This window comes from Heterodontus francisci, chromosome 7 (assembly GCF_036365525.1).
Source record: "Heterodontus francisci isolate sHetFra1 chromosome 7, sHetFra1.hap1, whole genome shotgun sequence".
Classification (NCBI taxonomy): domain Eukaryota; kingdom Metazoa; phylum Chordata; class Chondrichthyes; order Heterodontiformes; family Heterodontidae; genus Heterodontus; species Heterodontus francisci.
Window position 1 is genome coordinate 13,298,380 of NC_090377.1, and position 16,054 is coordinate 13,314,433.

Sequence of the window (16,054 nt, forward strand, 5' to 3'; positions counted from 1 at the left end):
AGAGAAGGAGGAGAAGAGGTGACTTAATAGAGACATATAAGATAATCAGAGGGTTGGACAGAGTGGATAGTGAGAGCCTTTTTCCTCGGATGGTGATGGCAAACACGAGAGGACATAGCTTTAAGTTGAGGGGTGATAGATATAGGACAGATGTCAGAGGTAGTTTCTTTTTTTTACGCAGAGGGTGGTGGGTGCCTGGAACGCGTTGCCAGCGGAGGTGGTAGATGCGGGCACGATGGCGTCTTTTAAGATGTATCTAGACAGATACATGAATGGGCAGGAAGAAAAGAGATACAGAACCTTAGAAAATAGGCGACATGTTTAGAGAGAGGATATGGATCGGCGCAGGCTTGGAGGGCCGAAGGGCCTGTTCCTGTGCTGTAATTATCTTTGTTCTTTGTTCTTTGTTCTTTTACACAGAGAGTAGTAGGGGCGTGGAGCACCCTGCCTGCAACAGTAGTAGACTCGCCAACTTTAAGGGCATTTAAGTGGCCATTGGATAGACATATGGATGAAAATGGAATAGTGTAGGTCAGATGGTTTCACAGGTCGGCGCAACATCGAGGGCTGAAGGGCCTGTACTGCGCTGTAATGTTCTATGTAATGTTCTATGTTCTATAAACTAGCTGTTTCATGCTGCTACTATGCAGTAGCAACATGGGTGGTATTCACCACTAACAGATGCTGCCGTTAAGCCAAAAAGATGTTCTGCCTATCACACAAATGAGTAATGTGATATATAAATTTCAATGCCAGTGTGATGCTAGGTACATAGACCATCCGTCCCAAAGACTAGCGGATCATACCTAACAACATATCCCTTCCGCTGTTCGCGAGGGACAAGGTACGGACCAGCTCGTGCTTGCAAAACTCAAAACACAGTGTCCAACATTAGATGTAATTCTGCGATTGGACAACATTTGGTAAATAATCCTTAGTGTGCTAAGAATTATGCTGATAACCAATTTACTGTTGATCCCTAGTCGAGGTGGTGTTGTGCTGAGCCTTCTTTTTGAACCAGTACAGTCTCTGTGGTGAAGTTGCTCCCACACTGCTGTTAGGTAGTGAGTTCCAGGATTTTAACAAAGTGATTTTAAAGGAATGGCTGATGTATGTCCAAGTTGGGATGGTGTGCGATATGAAGGGTTAACTTGGAAGGTGATAATTATGTATTCATAGGCATGCTACCTTTGTCCTTCCAGCTGGTGGAGTTTGCGGGTTTGGGCGGTGCTGACAAAGAAGCCTTGGCGAGTTGCTGCAGTGCATCCCATGGTATGCTGGTGGAGAAGAGAATGGATGTTTAAGGTGGTGGATGGGCTTAAACATTAATCTAGATTTCTTTTTCAGATTCTGACAGACACTCCGCGCATTTCTGTTTCACACTGAACATTCACTCTGTAATATTTTAATAGCAGCTGGTAGAATTTGTTTGCATATCTGATTGGGGCATTAGCTAATCTCTTACCCCTTCACAACCCACCACCGCCACCCCCCCCCCCCCCCCCGGCAACCCCTGTCTGTTTCCAGGCACCCGGAGTTCTGCGACCTCTTGGAATCGATTCTGGAGAACACGCTGCAGAACATACTGATAGAAGCCAGCCGGGGAGAGGTGGTCCTGACATCTCGACCCAGGGTGATTGGCCTGCCTCCTATGATGTCCAGGTAAAGCTCAGACAAAGGGCAGGGGATGAAATTAACCGCAGAGGGATTGCTTGCTGTCAACATGGCCACTCATGCTGTTGGCCTCCATTGTGTCCACATTGCACGTTTGTTGTGTTTCACCCAGCACACTATTGACAAAGGCCCTTGTTTGTTGAGTTCCTCTGATGGATCATTTGGTAAATACGCTGTATAGTATGGTGTTCTCAGTGGGCGTCATGGGTTTGGGAGGTGCTGTCGAAGAAGCGTTGGCGAGTACTCTAGGAAAGAGAAGGAAGAAGGGTGACCTGATAGAGGTTTTTTAAAAGTTTAAAGAGGCTCAGTTGCATTGACATAGAGAAGATGTTTGTGTTGGAGAGTGCTTACCAAGGGATAATTTTGCTGGTCGTTAATTAATCCAATAAGGATTTCAGGGGAAATATTATGCAGAAAATGGTTAAAATGTGGAATTTGCTATCACATGGAGTAGTGTAGGTGACTAGCATAGATATATTTAAGGGGAAGCCAGATGAGCACATGAGGGAAAAGGAAAAGGGTTATGCTACTGGAGGAAGAATAGGAGGAAGCTTGAGTGGAGCATAAATGCTGGCATGTGCTGGTTGGGCTGAATGTCCTGTTTCTGTGCTGTATATACTATCTAATACTATGTAACACAAGCATAATTTATTATTTTATTATTAGTTTATGGGATGTGGGCATTACTGGCAAGGCCAGCATTCATTGCCCATCCCTAATTGCCTTTGAGAAGGTGGTGATGAGTCGCCTTCCTTAACTGCTGCATCCATGTGGTGAAGGTACTTCCATAGTGCTGCTACATAGGGAGTTCCAGGATTTTCACCCAGCAACGATGAAGGGACAGCGATATATTTCCAGGTCAGTGTGTGGCTTGGAGGGGAACTTGCAGATGATGGTTTCCCAGGTACCTGCTGCCCTTGTCCTTCTCACTGGTAGAGGTGACAGGTTTGGGAATTGGAATTATACGATGCTTAAAGCGCTCTGGATTTAATTCACCTGAGTCCTCATAATTTGCAACACAAGAACAGTGATAATGTCAGCAACATTCAGAGTTTAAGAAACTGTTTGCTGATATGACACTCCATCTTTAAGTATAGATTTGAGGGCAGAAATCTGCTAAGTGTGAGCATTGGAGCCTCACAACTTTTTGCATTGTGGATAAACAGTCGTGGAGATTGTAAAAGAGCAGGATTGCAACATAGTTAATTTACAAATGCTAAGAACTACCATGGAGCTAAATGGCATGAGAACAAGATTGACGTACAGGTGGGTTAAGAGAGAACAGGACTAAGGTACAGGCAGGGAAAAAGAAAATGGGGCTCAAGTACAGTAAGGAAAAGAGAAAACAGGACTGAGGTACAAGTCGGGAAAGAGAGAACAAGATGAGATATCGGCAGCTGTAGAGAGGTTTGAGAGATGCTGTCGAAGAAGATTTGGTAAATAATCTAAGAGAAGGCTGAGAGGTGATCTAATATAGATCTTTTTAAATAGTGTTGGGGTATTGCAGAGGAGACTTTTGTTGGGGGAGGGGGTGTGGTCCAAACCTAAGGGCTGTAAATATAAGATGGTACTTAATAAATCCAGTAAAGAATTCAGGGGAAACCTCTTTACCCAGAGAGTGATGGGACTGTGGAAGGTGCTATAACAAGGAGTAGTTGACGTGAATAGCTTAGATACAATTAAGGGGAAGCTAGATATGTACATGAGGGAGAAATGAACAGAAGGATATGCTCAAGGAGATTAATTAGAATGGGAGGAGACTCGTGCAGAAACTCCAGCGCTGAACAGATGGAAGTGAGCGAGGTTTAGTGGGATAAAAACAAGAAATGCTGGACATACTCAGCAGGTCTGGCAGCATCTATGGAGAGAGAACTAGAGTTAACGTTTCAGGTCAGTGACCCTTCATCAGAACTCCTTCCCCTCATTCACACATACAGAATTCTTACAGGGCTTGACAAAGTAGATGCAGGAATGATGTTTCCCCCTGGCTGGGGAGTCTAGAACCAGGGGACACTGTCACAGAATAAGGGGCAGGCCATTTAGGACTGAGATGAGGAGGAATTTCTTACCCAGAGAGTGATGAATCTTTGGAGTTCTCTGCCCCAGAGGGGCGTGGAGGCTCAGTTGTTCAGTATGTTCAAGACTGAGATCGATAGATTTCTACATATTAGAAAAATCAAGGGATACAGGGATAGTGTGGGAAAATGGTGTTGAAGTGGAGATCAGCCATGATCTTATTGAATGGCGGAGCAGGCTCAAAGGGCTGAATGGCCTACTCATGCTATAATTTCTTATGTTCTTATGTCAGCAGCCAGTGTATCCAAGGCATGGGCCCGATCATGCCCTCACTTGAGCGCCCACCTCTTGTGTTTTCGAGCTGGAGACACTGCATAGGAGTTAGTGTAACTGCAGATCAGGAAACGTGAGGGGCAGCTCACCAGAGGAGCTGTTCACTTTTGTCCTCTTCTGCATTGCCGATTTTAATAGTTGCACCATTGGCGACCATGCCTTCAGCTGCCTGGGCCCTAAGCTCTGGAATTCCCTCCATAAACCTCTCATCCACTCTACATCTCTCTCCTCTTTTAAAATGATCCTTAAAACCTCCCTTTTTGACAAGCTTTTGCTCGGCTGCCCTACATCTCCTTAAGTGGGTCGGTGTCAAACTTTGCTTGATAAACACTACCGAGAAGTACCTTGGGATATTATACCAAATTAAAAGTGCTACATAAATGCAAGATGTTGTTGTTGTTGTTGTAGATCATCAGAAAGATGTGAAGACAGAAAGAAAGAAGGATAAAAGAGCAGAGATAAAGGAAAAAAACAGATTTATTAAGCACTATTTTTGTGTCTCTTTCAGCACTTGATGCTCAAATGATTTACAGTTATTAAACTACTAAAACATTACGAGTAACTTTATTAATCAATATTAACCAAACGTAATAACTTTAGCACCTAAAACACAATTTAACATAAACATTAAAGAAAAGCTATTCTCTTATTTTCTTTTTCTTTCCCTGCCCTTTTTAAAATTAATATAACATTCGTTTTACTCTTTTTCACTGATTTTTATCACATTTAAGCTCTTGTTTTTATTACACTGCCTCACTTTTCCATTGTCCATTTATGAATTGTGACCAACATTTTTCTCCTTTATACTGTCCTTTTCTGAATATATTGACATTTTGCTGGTATTCGGGTTCCGCAGGCATCAAGCACCCTCCAGTACTTTGTCCGAGTGCTTATTCTTCTTGTGTAAACATTGACACTAAGGGGAGTTTTATCCTGGCAGTGGGGTTCTCGACGTCAGGAGAAACTGATGCCGAGATTGCTTCGTTGCCTCTTTTATGGAGGGGGCTGCCGAATTTAGTACCAATCAGGCACTTAAGTGGACAGCGGCGGGTCTTCCGTAGGATCTAAGATAACTTCACCAGAAGTTCCGCCCTTGGAGAGCTGCGGGCCGCTCAGAGGCCGGCAGCTGCAGCGCCACCGCGGAGGCCGAGCAACGTCGCTGGAGCCAGGCCTCAGGTAGGTCAAGGTGGGCGGGGTCTTGCGGGTTGTGGGGGGGGATGCTGGGCAGCAAGGGCAGGGGGGCTATAGGTGGCCCTCAGCAGACCTCCCCCTTCCCGATGGCGGGTCCTTCTTTCAGGCACTGAGCGCCGTTGAACGAGGGATCCCCACCTCCCCAGAGCCAGGTTTTTCGTGGTGCGCTTCCCATATGGTGACAGGGCATCCCACCGCATAGCTAATTGCAGCTGCGGCGGGAAGAGGCCCTTAATTGGGGGTTAATTACCCAGTTAAGGACCTCAGTTGGTGGCAGGGCGAGAGGGTCGTTCACAGCCCTCCCTGCCCCAAACTAAATTTTGGCAGAGGCAGGAATCCCCCCTCCCCCGCCACCATCCCACCCAATTTTGTGCTTTCCCTGCCTCCAAACCCACCATGGGGGAGAGCATAAAATTCCTTCCTAAGTCTAGGAAAAGTCTTCAACCCTTCGAGGCTCTGAGCTGGATGCTGTCCTTATGATGCACCTCCAACAGAGTTTAAAACTTGTTTTTTTAAAAATTAATTGAGGGGATTAATTGCCTATCCTTGGTTACCATGAGAAGGGGGTAATATGATTGAGTGGCTCGATAGGGCCACTTTAGAGGGCAGTTAAGAGTCAACCACGATGTCGTTGAGTCACACATAGGTTCAACTGGATTAGGACAGCAGGCTTTCTTCCCTAAAGGATATTAGGTTTTTACAACAATCTACAGAACGTCTGCCCGTATAGGAGACAGTACTTAACATCAACAATGTCGAATCGTGCAGCACCGAAGGAGGCCATTCGGCTCACTGTGCCTGTGCCGCCTCTTTGAAAGAGCTATTCAATTAGTCCCACTCCCCTTTTTCCCCACAGCCCCACAAATTTTACCACTTCAAGTATTTAGACAGTTCTCTTTTGAAAGTTATTGAATCTGTTTCTACTGCCCTTTCAGATGGAGCATTCCAGATCACAACAACTCTGCATGAATTTTTTGTTTACCATGTCGCTTCTGGTTCTTTTGCCATCTATGTTTAGGCTCATAGGGTTATACAGCACAGAAAAAGGCCCTTCGGCCCATTGTATCTGTACCGGCCATCAAGCACCTATCTATTCTAATTCAATTTTCCAGCACTTGGCCCGTAGCCTTGTATGCTATGGCTTCAAGTGCTCATCTAAATACTTCTTAAATGCTGTGAGGGTTCCTGCCTCTACCATCCCTTCAGGCAGTGTGTTCCAGATTCCAACCACCCTCTGGGTGAAAACATTTTTCCTCAAAGCCCCTCTAAACCTCCTGCCCCCTGGTTATTGACACCGCCACTAAGGGAAAAATTTGCTTCATATCTATGTCCCTCATAATTTTGTATACCTCAATCAGGTCCCTCCTCAGCCTTCTCTGCTCTAAGGAAAACAACCCTAGCCTATCCAGTCTCTCTTAATAGTTGAAATGCTCCAGCTCAGGCAACATCCTGGTGAATCTCCTCTTCACCATCTCCAGTGCAATCACATCCTTCCTGTAGTGTGGTGACCAGAACTGTATACAGTACTCCAACTGTGGCCTAACTAGCGTTTTATACAGCTCCATCATAACCTCCCTGCTCTTATATTCTATGCCTCGGCTAATAAAGGCAAGTATCCCATATGCCTTCCTAACGACCTTATCTACCTGTGCTGCTACCTTCAGTGATCGATGCACAAGTACACCAAGGTCCCTCTAACCCTCTGTACTTCCTAGGGTCCTACCATCCATTGTACATTCCCTTGCCTTGTTAGTCCTCCCAAAATGCATCACCTCACACTTCTCAGGATTAAATTCCATTTGTCCCTGCTCTGCCCATCTTACCAGCCCATCTATATCGTCCTGTAATCTAAGGCTTTTCTCCTCACTATTTACACCACGAATTTTTGTGTTATCTGCGAACTTACTGATCATACCTCATGTCTAAATCATTAATGTACACTACAAACAATAAGGGTCCCAGCACCGATCCCTGTGATACGCCACTGGTCACAGGCTTCCAATCGCAAAAACAACCCTCAACCATCACCTTCTGCCTCCTGCCACTAAGCCAATTTTGGGTCCAATTTGCCAAATTGCCCTGGATCCCATGGGCTATTACCTTCTTGACCAATCTCCCAAGCGGGACCTTATCAAAAGCCTTACTGGACTACATCAACTGCCTTACCCTCATCTACACAACTAGTCATCTCCTCAGACAATTCAATCAAATTTGTTAGACATGATCTGCCCCTGACAAAGCCATGCTGACTATCCTTGATTAATTCCTGCCTCTCCAAGTGGAGATTAATCCTGTCCCTCAGAATTTTTTCCAATAGTTTCCCTACCACTGATGTTATCACTGGCCTGTAATTATCTGGTTTATCCCTACTACCCTTTGTGAATAATGGTATCACATTCGTTGTCCTCCAGTCCTCTGGCACCTCTCCTGTGGACAGAGAAGATTTGAAAATTTGTGTCAGAGCCCCTGCAATCTCCTCCCTTGCCTCACATAACAGCCTGGGATACATTTCATCTGGGCCTGGGGATTTATCCACTTTTAATCCCATTAAAACCGCTGATACCTCCTTTTTGATACTAATTTGTTCAAGTATATCACAATCCCCCTCCCTAATCTCTACACCTACATCATCCTTCTCCATAGTGAACACGGATGAAAAGTAATCATTTAAAACCTCATCGACATCCTCCGGCTCCACATACAGGTTGCCACTTCGGTCTACTTACTGACTCTTTTTTGTAAGGAGAATAACCTCTTTTTCACCAGTCTCTTTATGTAACCGAAGCCTTTCATCCCTGGTATCATTCTAGTAAATCTTCTCTGCGCCCTCTCTGTGGTTTTGACATCCTCCCTAAAGTGCGGTGCTTAGAATAAGCCACAGTACGCTAGCTGAGGCCTAACCTGCATTGTGTAATGCTTTATAAAACTTTATACATGCCTGCTCATTACAACTGGAACAGTTCTTATGTGGCCAGGCGGACTTCAAAATGGTGATGCAAGCTAGGTTGCCTTAAGCGTGCGTTCCATATATGGTTCATAGGCTGTAATTTGGACAGGGATTTTGATGGTGACCTCGGACCTGGGGTCACAGACACTCAGTTGCTTTGCTGCTATGTCTCCTGCAAATACAGTATGGAAGTGTGTGCTATACTGTAACTGAACTGACTGGTTCTTTCAGAATAGTGTGAAAGTAAACACTATCTTCCTCAACATGGTCATTAAAAGTTGAGAGCATTAACATATATTTTGTTGACAGCATCAATTTCTATGTTAAATACAACAAATAATCTGATATTTTAAAAACAATTATCCCAATTTTCTCACCCTCTTCCCCTGATGGGGGCTGAACCTTCTCCGAGGTACAGTTCATGGGTACAGGTACACTTTTCGTGTGGTAGCTGAGACAACCAGGGGTCAATTTAGACTCCCCTCTGCCTGGTGGGGAAAACAGTTAAAATAGAGTGGTGGGAAGGAGGGAATTTGCCCATTCCTTTACCACACCAATCGAGCCTCCAGCAAAAAGCCAGTGGGGTCCTCATTAAATATGAAGATCAAGCTTTCATGATGTCATTGGCCTGAGTTGGGGCAGCAGCGGTGGTACTAATGAGGCCCAGATAATAAAACCACTCGAGCTCACCTACTACTACTCCCAAGGCAAAGTGTGCCGCTCGCTTTCTCGTATTCCTGCCCAGGAGGTAAAATCGAATGTACGTGGGAAAGTCCTTTACTGTGCCACAGGCAGCCTCTCCTTCAATGCCTCACCTCTGGATCCCTCTGTTTCCCAGGATCTCCCAACACTGAGGTCAATTAGAACATAAATAGGAGCCTTTTGGCCCTTTGAGCCTTCTCCACTATTCAACAAGATCACGGCTGATCATTTACCTCAACTCCACCTTCCCACATTTTCGCCACATCCCTTAATTCACTTCGCACCCAAAAAACGATGAACCTCTGTGTTGAATATACTCAACAACTGAGCATCCACAGCTCTCTGGGCTAAGGAATTCCAAAGATTCTCAACCTTTTGAGTGAAGAAATGTTTCCTCATCTATGTCCTAAATGGCTGACCCTTTATTCCGAGACTGTGACCCCATGTTCTAGATTTCCCATGGAATTTTTGCAGTATCTATCCTATCAAACCCCTTAAGAATTTTGTGTGTTTCAATTAGATCACCTCTCATTCTTCTAAACTCCAGGGAATATAGGCCTAATTTACTCAATCTCTCCTCATAGGACAATCCCTTCACCCCAGGAACCCGTCTTGAACTTTTATTGCACTCCCTCTAGGTCAAGTATGTCCATCCTTAGGTAAGGAGACCAAAACCACACGTAGTACTCCAGGTTTGGCCTCACCAATGCTTGGTAAGTTCTCCCAACTATTGCACCACACATAGATCTGATTGTAAACAGGGAATCAAACTTTGGTCAGACTTGGGCTCCACATCTTAGTCACATAATAAACTACAGGGAAATGCATGGTATTTTATAACTGAAATTTGACCGTAATCTCCAGCTTTTTTTGTATTTTAGAAGTTCTTTGGAGCCTTTTAGTATCCATGATATTTCACTGAGTAAGGAAGAAATGGACCACAGCCTCCCCATGTAAGTGGCATTACTTTACAAGTAACTTATGTATGTATTTGTGCAAGCGATATTACATTGAATTGCAGAAATTGTAGCTTGGAGGAGGCCATTTGGCCCATCACAGCTGTTCTAGTGCTGTCTGTTCAATTGGAGCGACCTATTGTAATCCCACTGGTCTCAGGCATTAACCATACAATGCTGCCAGGATGTAACATTTGGTTGTTGCACTGCAGGGTTGTTCTTGCTTTATTTAACACTTGCTTCTGTTATGGACTGTACCTTGGCACCCTAAACTGCTCCAGCTAGCCTCCTCCCCCGCTCCCAGCCCCCGCCCTCACCCCTTTCTCACAGAGAGCACTGCAGGCTGATAACGATGATTAATGATTTACTCTCATCCACAGCTTCCGACTTCAATAATGCCTACAATGTTCAGCGAAAGCAATCCCAAATTCCTCAAGTACTTGGACCTATGATTTTTTTCAATAAGAATCCACTCAGTTTTGCTTAATTAATTTATAAGACATTGCTTAAACTATAGCATTAAAAGATTAATCCCAGCCAAATGTTGATCCCTAAAATCTCGGGTCGGGGAGGATTTCAAGTCCCGGCCATTAACCCCCAATGTAAGAACACTTAGGTCTGTAGCTCGACAAATATATACCAAGAAACCTTTTATTGAAAATTGTGCACTAATAATTATTTATTGACTTCAAAACCATGAATATCACAAACTAAACTGAAACATTGAGCATAGGAATAACTCCGATATAAGTAATTACAGACAGGGTTAACTAGCAGTTTCAACAACAAGTGATTAATAGACAGATTTCTTTTACAAAATGCATTTCGGGGTCTAAAGACAGTTCAGTGTATCAGTGTAATTTAGCATTAACTGGATTGCTGACTGTTAGATTATATTTGAGATCAGTGCCTGTGACTGATGTAACTTGGTGAGGTTAATCTAGGATTAAACCTCTTAGTAAGTAAGTATTAGTGATCTGCTCCCAGGCAGGTCCTCTACTCATTTCTCCACTACTCACATTCCTGCACTTTCCTTTTTAGTTGTTTATAAGAACTTCCCTTTTTTTTTAACTTCCATGAGAAATGTGCGATAAGACTAGAGAAAAAGTTTATGAGTTGGTTTCCTTCCTCACACGTGCTTAAAGCAAACGCAAATTGTCTTCCTGAAGGATCGTCTGCCTGTATGCAGCTGTTGTCCCTCGAGGTTCTAGCTCTTCCGCCATCACCGCTAAAAATTCGCTGTTTCTGCTGTTGGCCATGGCTCGTAACCCTGAGCATGGGACCCTTACCTGGGCCTGGGGCGACTTGCAAAAGGGCAGGGATGACCAGCTCCTGAGGTCTCTAATGACCCTGCTGCTCTAAACTACTTAGCTGACAAATTAACAGCATTGGGTAGCCACTCTATTGGTGCATGTTGGTGATTAGCAACGTTTTCAGAAGTTATAGGACCTAGTTCTTGTACATGGTGTGATTGAACTGACTCTCTTCCAGCCCTGGGATGGTGGTGCTACCTTCTGGAACATCGAGTTGAGGAACCCTTTTGTGGAGGGGTTATCTGTTTCAGTTGTATCCTCTGTTCCGACTCAGTCCACCTCCTGAACAAGAGATGGTATCTGCTAGCCGGTTTAACTCTCTCCTTCCTTGATCTCAAGGCACTTGTGCAGTTAAGTGACACACTGATCTCTGCCTCTGACTGGCTGTGTAGCTCTACAGTCTGACTTTTATAACCACTTGCTTTCTGTCCTGAATATACATTGTGCCTATGAAAGTACCCTTTTAGGTAAATATCACTACAGAACTGGACAAAGAAAATCTTCGATAAAGAGAATCTGATGAGAGCTGTGCTAAGCACTCTCTTTATATACCCGAAATTCAAAAAAAAACTCTTTCCATTCTATTGACCAATCTGTGGATACATGTCCAAAGGGTTCACCTTTTTTAGTGTCAATCATTTTTACAGTCGTGAAGATTCTGGAAGATGTCAAAGTTAATGAGGTACAAATACCTAGGTATTCCAAGAATTACTTTACTCCCCGACCTTCCAATTTTTTACCACGGGGTCATACATAAGAGCAGATAAAACTTGGCATACTTATCTCCCATTAATAAGTTATTCCTTGGAACAGTCCTTAGTGGTCTTATCACTGGTGAGGAATATCCTCTTTTAAATAAACATTTTGGGTTGTTTTTCCAGCCATTACCCTGCATTCTACATCACCTTCACTAAGGCCTACATAACCTCACATCTCCGACCCCACTTCAGCTCATCTGCTGCTGGAACTCTTATCCATGCCTTTGTTACCTTTAGGCTTGACGATTCCAGTGCTCTCCTGGCCAGCCTCCCTCCTTGCACACTCCACAAAATTGAGCTCATCCAAAACACTGCTGTTCATATCCGAACTCGCATCAAGTCCCATTCACTCATCATCCCTGTGCTCACTAACCTACATTGGCTCCCGGTTCTACACCTTGATTTTAAAATCCTCATCTTTGTTTTCAAATTCCTCAATGGCTTTGTTCCTCCTTATCTCAGTCACCTCTTCTAGCTGCACAACTCATAGATCTCTGCATTCCTCCAATTCTGACCTCTTGTGTATCCCTGAATTTAAGCTTGTGAAGTTATGCCCTCAGCTGCCTGAGTCCTAAGCTCTAGAATTCCGTCCCTAAACCTCTCCATCTCTTTATCTCCTTTAAGACGCTCCATAAAACCTATATGGCTTGATAAATTTTGTGTCAAATGTTTGATAACACTCCTGTGTAGCACCTTGGGACATTAAAGGCATGATATAAATGCAAGTTGTTGTTGTTAACTGCTGATTCCATATTGTGTGGCCACTTTTCCATTTTGAGAACACAATTCAAGCAGTACAGGACACTTTCTCTAAATTGGCAAACATTAGACGAACATAGACAAACTGACTTATGAGCCCCAATATCTATAGTGAGGGGCAGCAAAGGATGGGAACAGTTGGGGAAGGTGTTGCGACTGGGGAAACAGTGGTTCTACCGAATTTAATGGCAGAACCTCATAATTTTTTCTTCCAATTCCTGCAAATTGACAGGCATGCAGCCGAAGCCGGGGGACCCTTGAGAACAGTCCCTGGCAATCTAGAGGGCGATGGCAGGAGATTATAAGAGGGGTAGAGGGAGGGAGAGGCAATCGGAAGTGGGAATGGCTGGGGTGTGACGCTGATGGTGGGGGTGTATGGTATTCAGCTCTGATGGAACTGACATTGGTGATGGAAGTAGAGGTCTGGGATTGCAGCGGGGAGGAGAGAGGCCACAATCACCGAAAGGGAGGCCAAAAACTTCCCTGAGGGACCATCGGGAACTCTCATTCTCCTCCTGACCCCGGGAAACCTACGTGCCAACTATGAAATTTCAGAATAATGTGAAATAGTTGTCTTCCTCAACATGATGTCATTAAAATTTTAAAGCATAATATATATTTAATTAACAAACAATTAGCATTAATTTCCATACAACAAGTCATCTGATATTATAAAAAATATTCCCAATTTTCTCTCCTGTAGGAGTGAATCTTTTGCTGGGGTGCAGTTGACTGACACAGGGAGTCCTGCAGTATCTATGAGCGCTGAGTAAGACAGTGAATGTCGGTAGGAAACCTATTTATTTCGCCATTGACAGCCTCGCTTTCAATGCCTCACGCCCTTCCATCTCTAGAATCCCTCCCTCTTACTACCTGCCTCCCAAGATCGTTCCACCAAATCCCCCTCTGCCCAAAATCTATGTCCTTACCTACTGCCTTGTTCCCATATTCTAAAATTCATTTTTTTAAGCCAGCCTCATTCCATTTCTTTTGTATTCATCACCACTGAGTTCCCATTTCATTCCCTGATCTGCAAAGCTATCTGGGCATCTTTCCAATCTGGGGAGCGCTATGTAAATTGCAGGATGCTACCTATTGCAATTGAACCTTACAAGCACAGTTCCCCAGATAGTGGTGTTAAGATAATTTATTTTTACTCTATTAATAGTTTAGGAAAATCAGAGGTGAGGTCAACTGTTATGACCAGGTGAGAAAGGGGTCCCTCTCAGCCTTCACCTAGTCTCACCCCGTAACAGGGTTTCATTTTTAAAACACTGTGTTTTAGCTTCCTTTTGGTGAATCTTTGTCCACCGCTTTCCAATTATAAGGAAAAGAAACCAGCACAAACAGATTTTCTTAGGTTTAAAGAAGAAAGGTTGAAATTTATTAAACTTGAACTTTAACTCTAATTTGGTTGACGGCACCCAAAACGCCCAAGCTAGCATGCATTCGCGATACACACATGCAAATAGAGACAGAAAAGAGCAGAAGAAAAATAAAGTGGAAAAGATTGAGGCAATAACTGAAGTGTTTCGTTACGGTTCTTCAAGCTCAATGTAGAGTCCTTGATTGTCGGTAGATTTTGCTTTTTGTTGAGGCCTAGTATTCTTCTTAAACCTTGTTTGCTGTGGGAGACTTTTCTCTCTTGGGGTTCATGTGTCTTCAGTGGATTCAGAGCTTTGTGAGAAAGATATGGGAGCAGACATGAGAGATCTTCTCAGTCCAGGAGCAAACAGTCTTTCTCAGTTCAAACTGCTTGTATGATTCAGGAAAACCAGGTTGCCAAGCAGGCTAGTCACGTGACCAGCTGGTCTGACCACATCTGTTTGTGGATTCGGCTATCCCAGCAGTCATCCTGAAATTTGAAATAAAAACAAAAAGTGCCGGAAATACTCAGCAGGTCTGGCAGCATCTGTGGAGAGAGAAGCAGAGTTAATGTTTCAGGTCAGTGACCTTTCATCTGATGAAAGGTCACTGACCTGAAACGTTATCTCTACTTCTCTCTCCATGGATGCTGCCAGACCTGCTGGGGATTTCAGTACTTTTTGGTTTTATTTCAGATTTCCAGCATCTGCAGTATTTTGCTTTTATTATCCTGAAATTTGAGCTCCCTCACCTTCAATGTCTGGTGCTCAATGTCCATTGTGGATTAAACTGGATAAGGGAAGTAACCTCTCTTGTCCCTAATGGTATGCAAATGTCCTCCATCCAAGTCTGCCACCCCTTGTAACAGGCCTTTTCTTCTTCCCAGCAACAATTTGAAATTTAATGTCCATATGGTGAAATTACTATGCCTTATTCTTGGCCCTTGGGGGCTCAGCATGACATCAACCAAGACTGTAAAATGTTCTCACTAATAGTTTTAATAACATGAAGACAGTACAGATTTACAGACAGAGACGCATACAACCTTTAAATCAGTAATGCAGTTCAAAACTCAGAATGGCCGATTCTTCTTCTTTGTGACGTCTGAGAGATTAATTCTTTGCCAACATCCTGTGTGGTAAGAGGTTAATAATTCACCCACTTTCTGCTTCAACTCATGCACTGAGCACTGTCATGTGGACTGAATCTTATATCTTTCTTTCTGACAAGCAAAACCTTTCTCTGTAATTTTCCATTCTCTCTTGCCTACGGTTATACATACTGATACTACCAAACAGCAGCTGGTGTTTGCGATGTTTACTCACAGTCTCCCATGGCCTCCTTCTCCATACACTTTGGTCAAGCTTCCCAACATACCCTCTTGAACAGTCAGTTGAAAAGTTCATTTAACCAAAATTCACTCCTTTTAGCAGATAATTAAGCCAGGTAAAGGCAAAAAGCCCTTCGGTGAAAATCCTGGCGAGATGATTATTTTTTTAACTCAGCAGGACTGAGGTCAATTGGAAATCTACCTGCTGCACCACTGAGCATAGACCAAGGATCAAACCTAAGTCAGACTTGAGCTCTGTGTCTTAGGCCTATAATAAGTTACCTGAGGATTAACCTGATATATTTTGATTGAATTTGACAGTAATCTCTAGCTTTCTCTGAATTTAGTATGCAAGCGGTTGAAATTAAATCAGGAGAGGTTTCAAAGAGTAAGATCGAATTGGACCACGCCTCCCCCAAGTAAGTGAAGTTACTTCACAAGTAACTTTATTTCTAGCATTTACAAATGCCTGTAAGATCTATATTACATGTGTAACTGATATATCATAGAATAATAGAAATTGCAGCTCAGAAGGAGACCATTTGGTCCATCATGCTTGTGTTAGCTCTTCAACCGGAGCTACCCAGTCTAATCCCACAGATCTCCAGCACTAATCTTACAATGTTGCTGGGGTATGTGTGCACAAGTTCCCAAAAGACAGTTGTTGAGCAACCAGAGCCAGATGACAAACAATACCAGATTTCTCAGCT

The 16,054-nt window shown here is 43.6% G+C and overlaps 1 protein-coding gene across 7 annotated transcripts in view; it reads left to right on the forward strand.

Annotated features, from left to right (window-relative positions):
- cfap65 (cilia and flagella associated protein 65) overlaps positions 1 to 16,054 on the forward strand; it is a 473,759-nt gene that overhangs the window by 154,432 nt on the left and 303,273 nt on the right. For 5 of the 7 annotated variants that reach the window (XM_068034809.1, XM_068034810.1, XM_068034811.1 and 2 more), the window contains exons 32-34: positions 1,528 to 1,662; positions 9,745 to 9,816; positions 15,692 to 15,763. In XM_068034809.1, the coding sequence (XP_067890910.1) occupies positions 1,528 to 1,662; positions 9,745 to 9,816; positions 15,692 to 15,763 (279 nt within the window). Of the gene's footprint in view, positions 1 to 1,527; positions 1,663 to 4,431; positions 4,489 to 9,744; positions 9,817 to 13,352; positions 13,437 to 15,691; positions 15,764 to 16,054 lie in introns of those variants that run through there. The other 2 variants (XM_068034815.1, XM_068034816.1) reach the window with 2 other exon arrangements.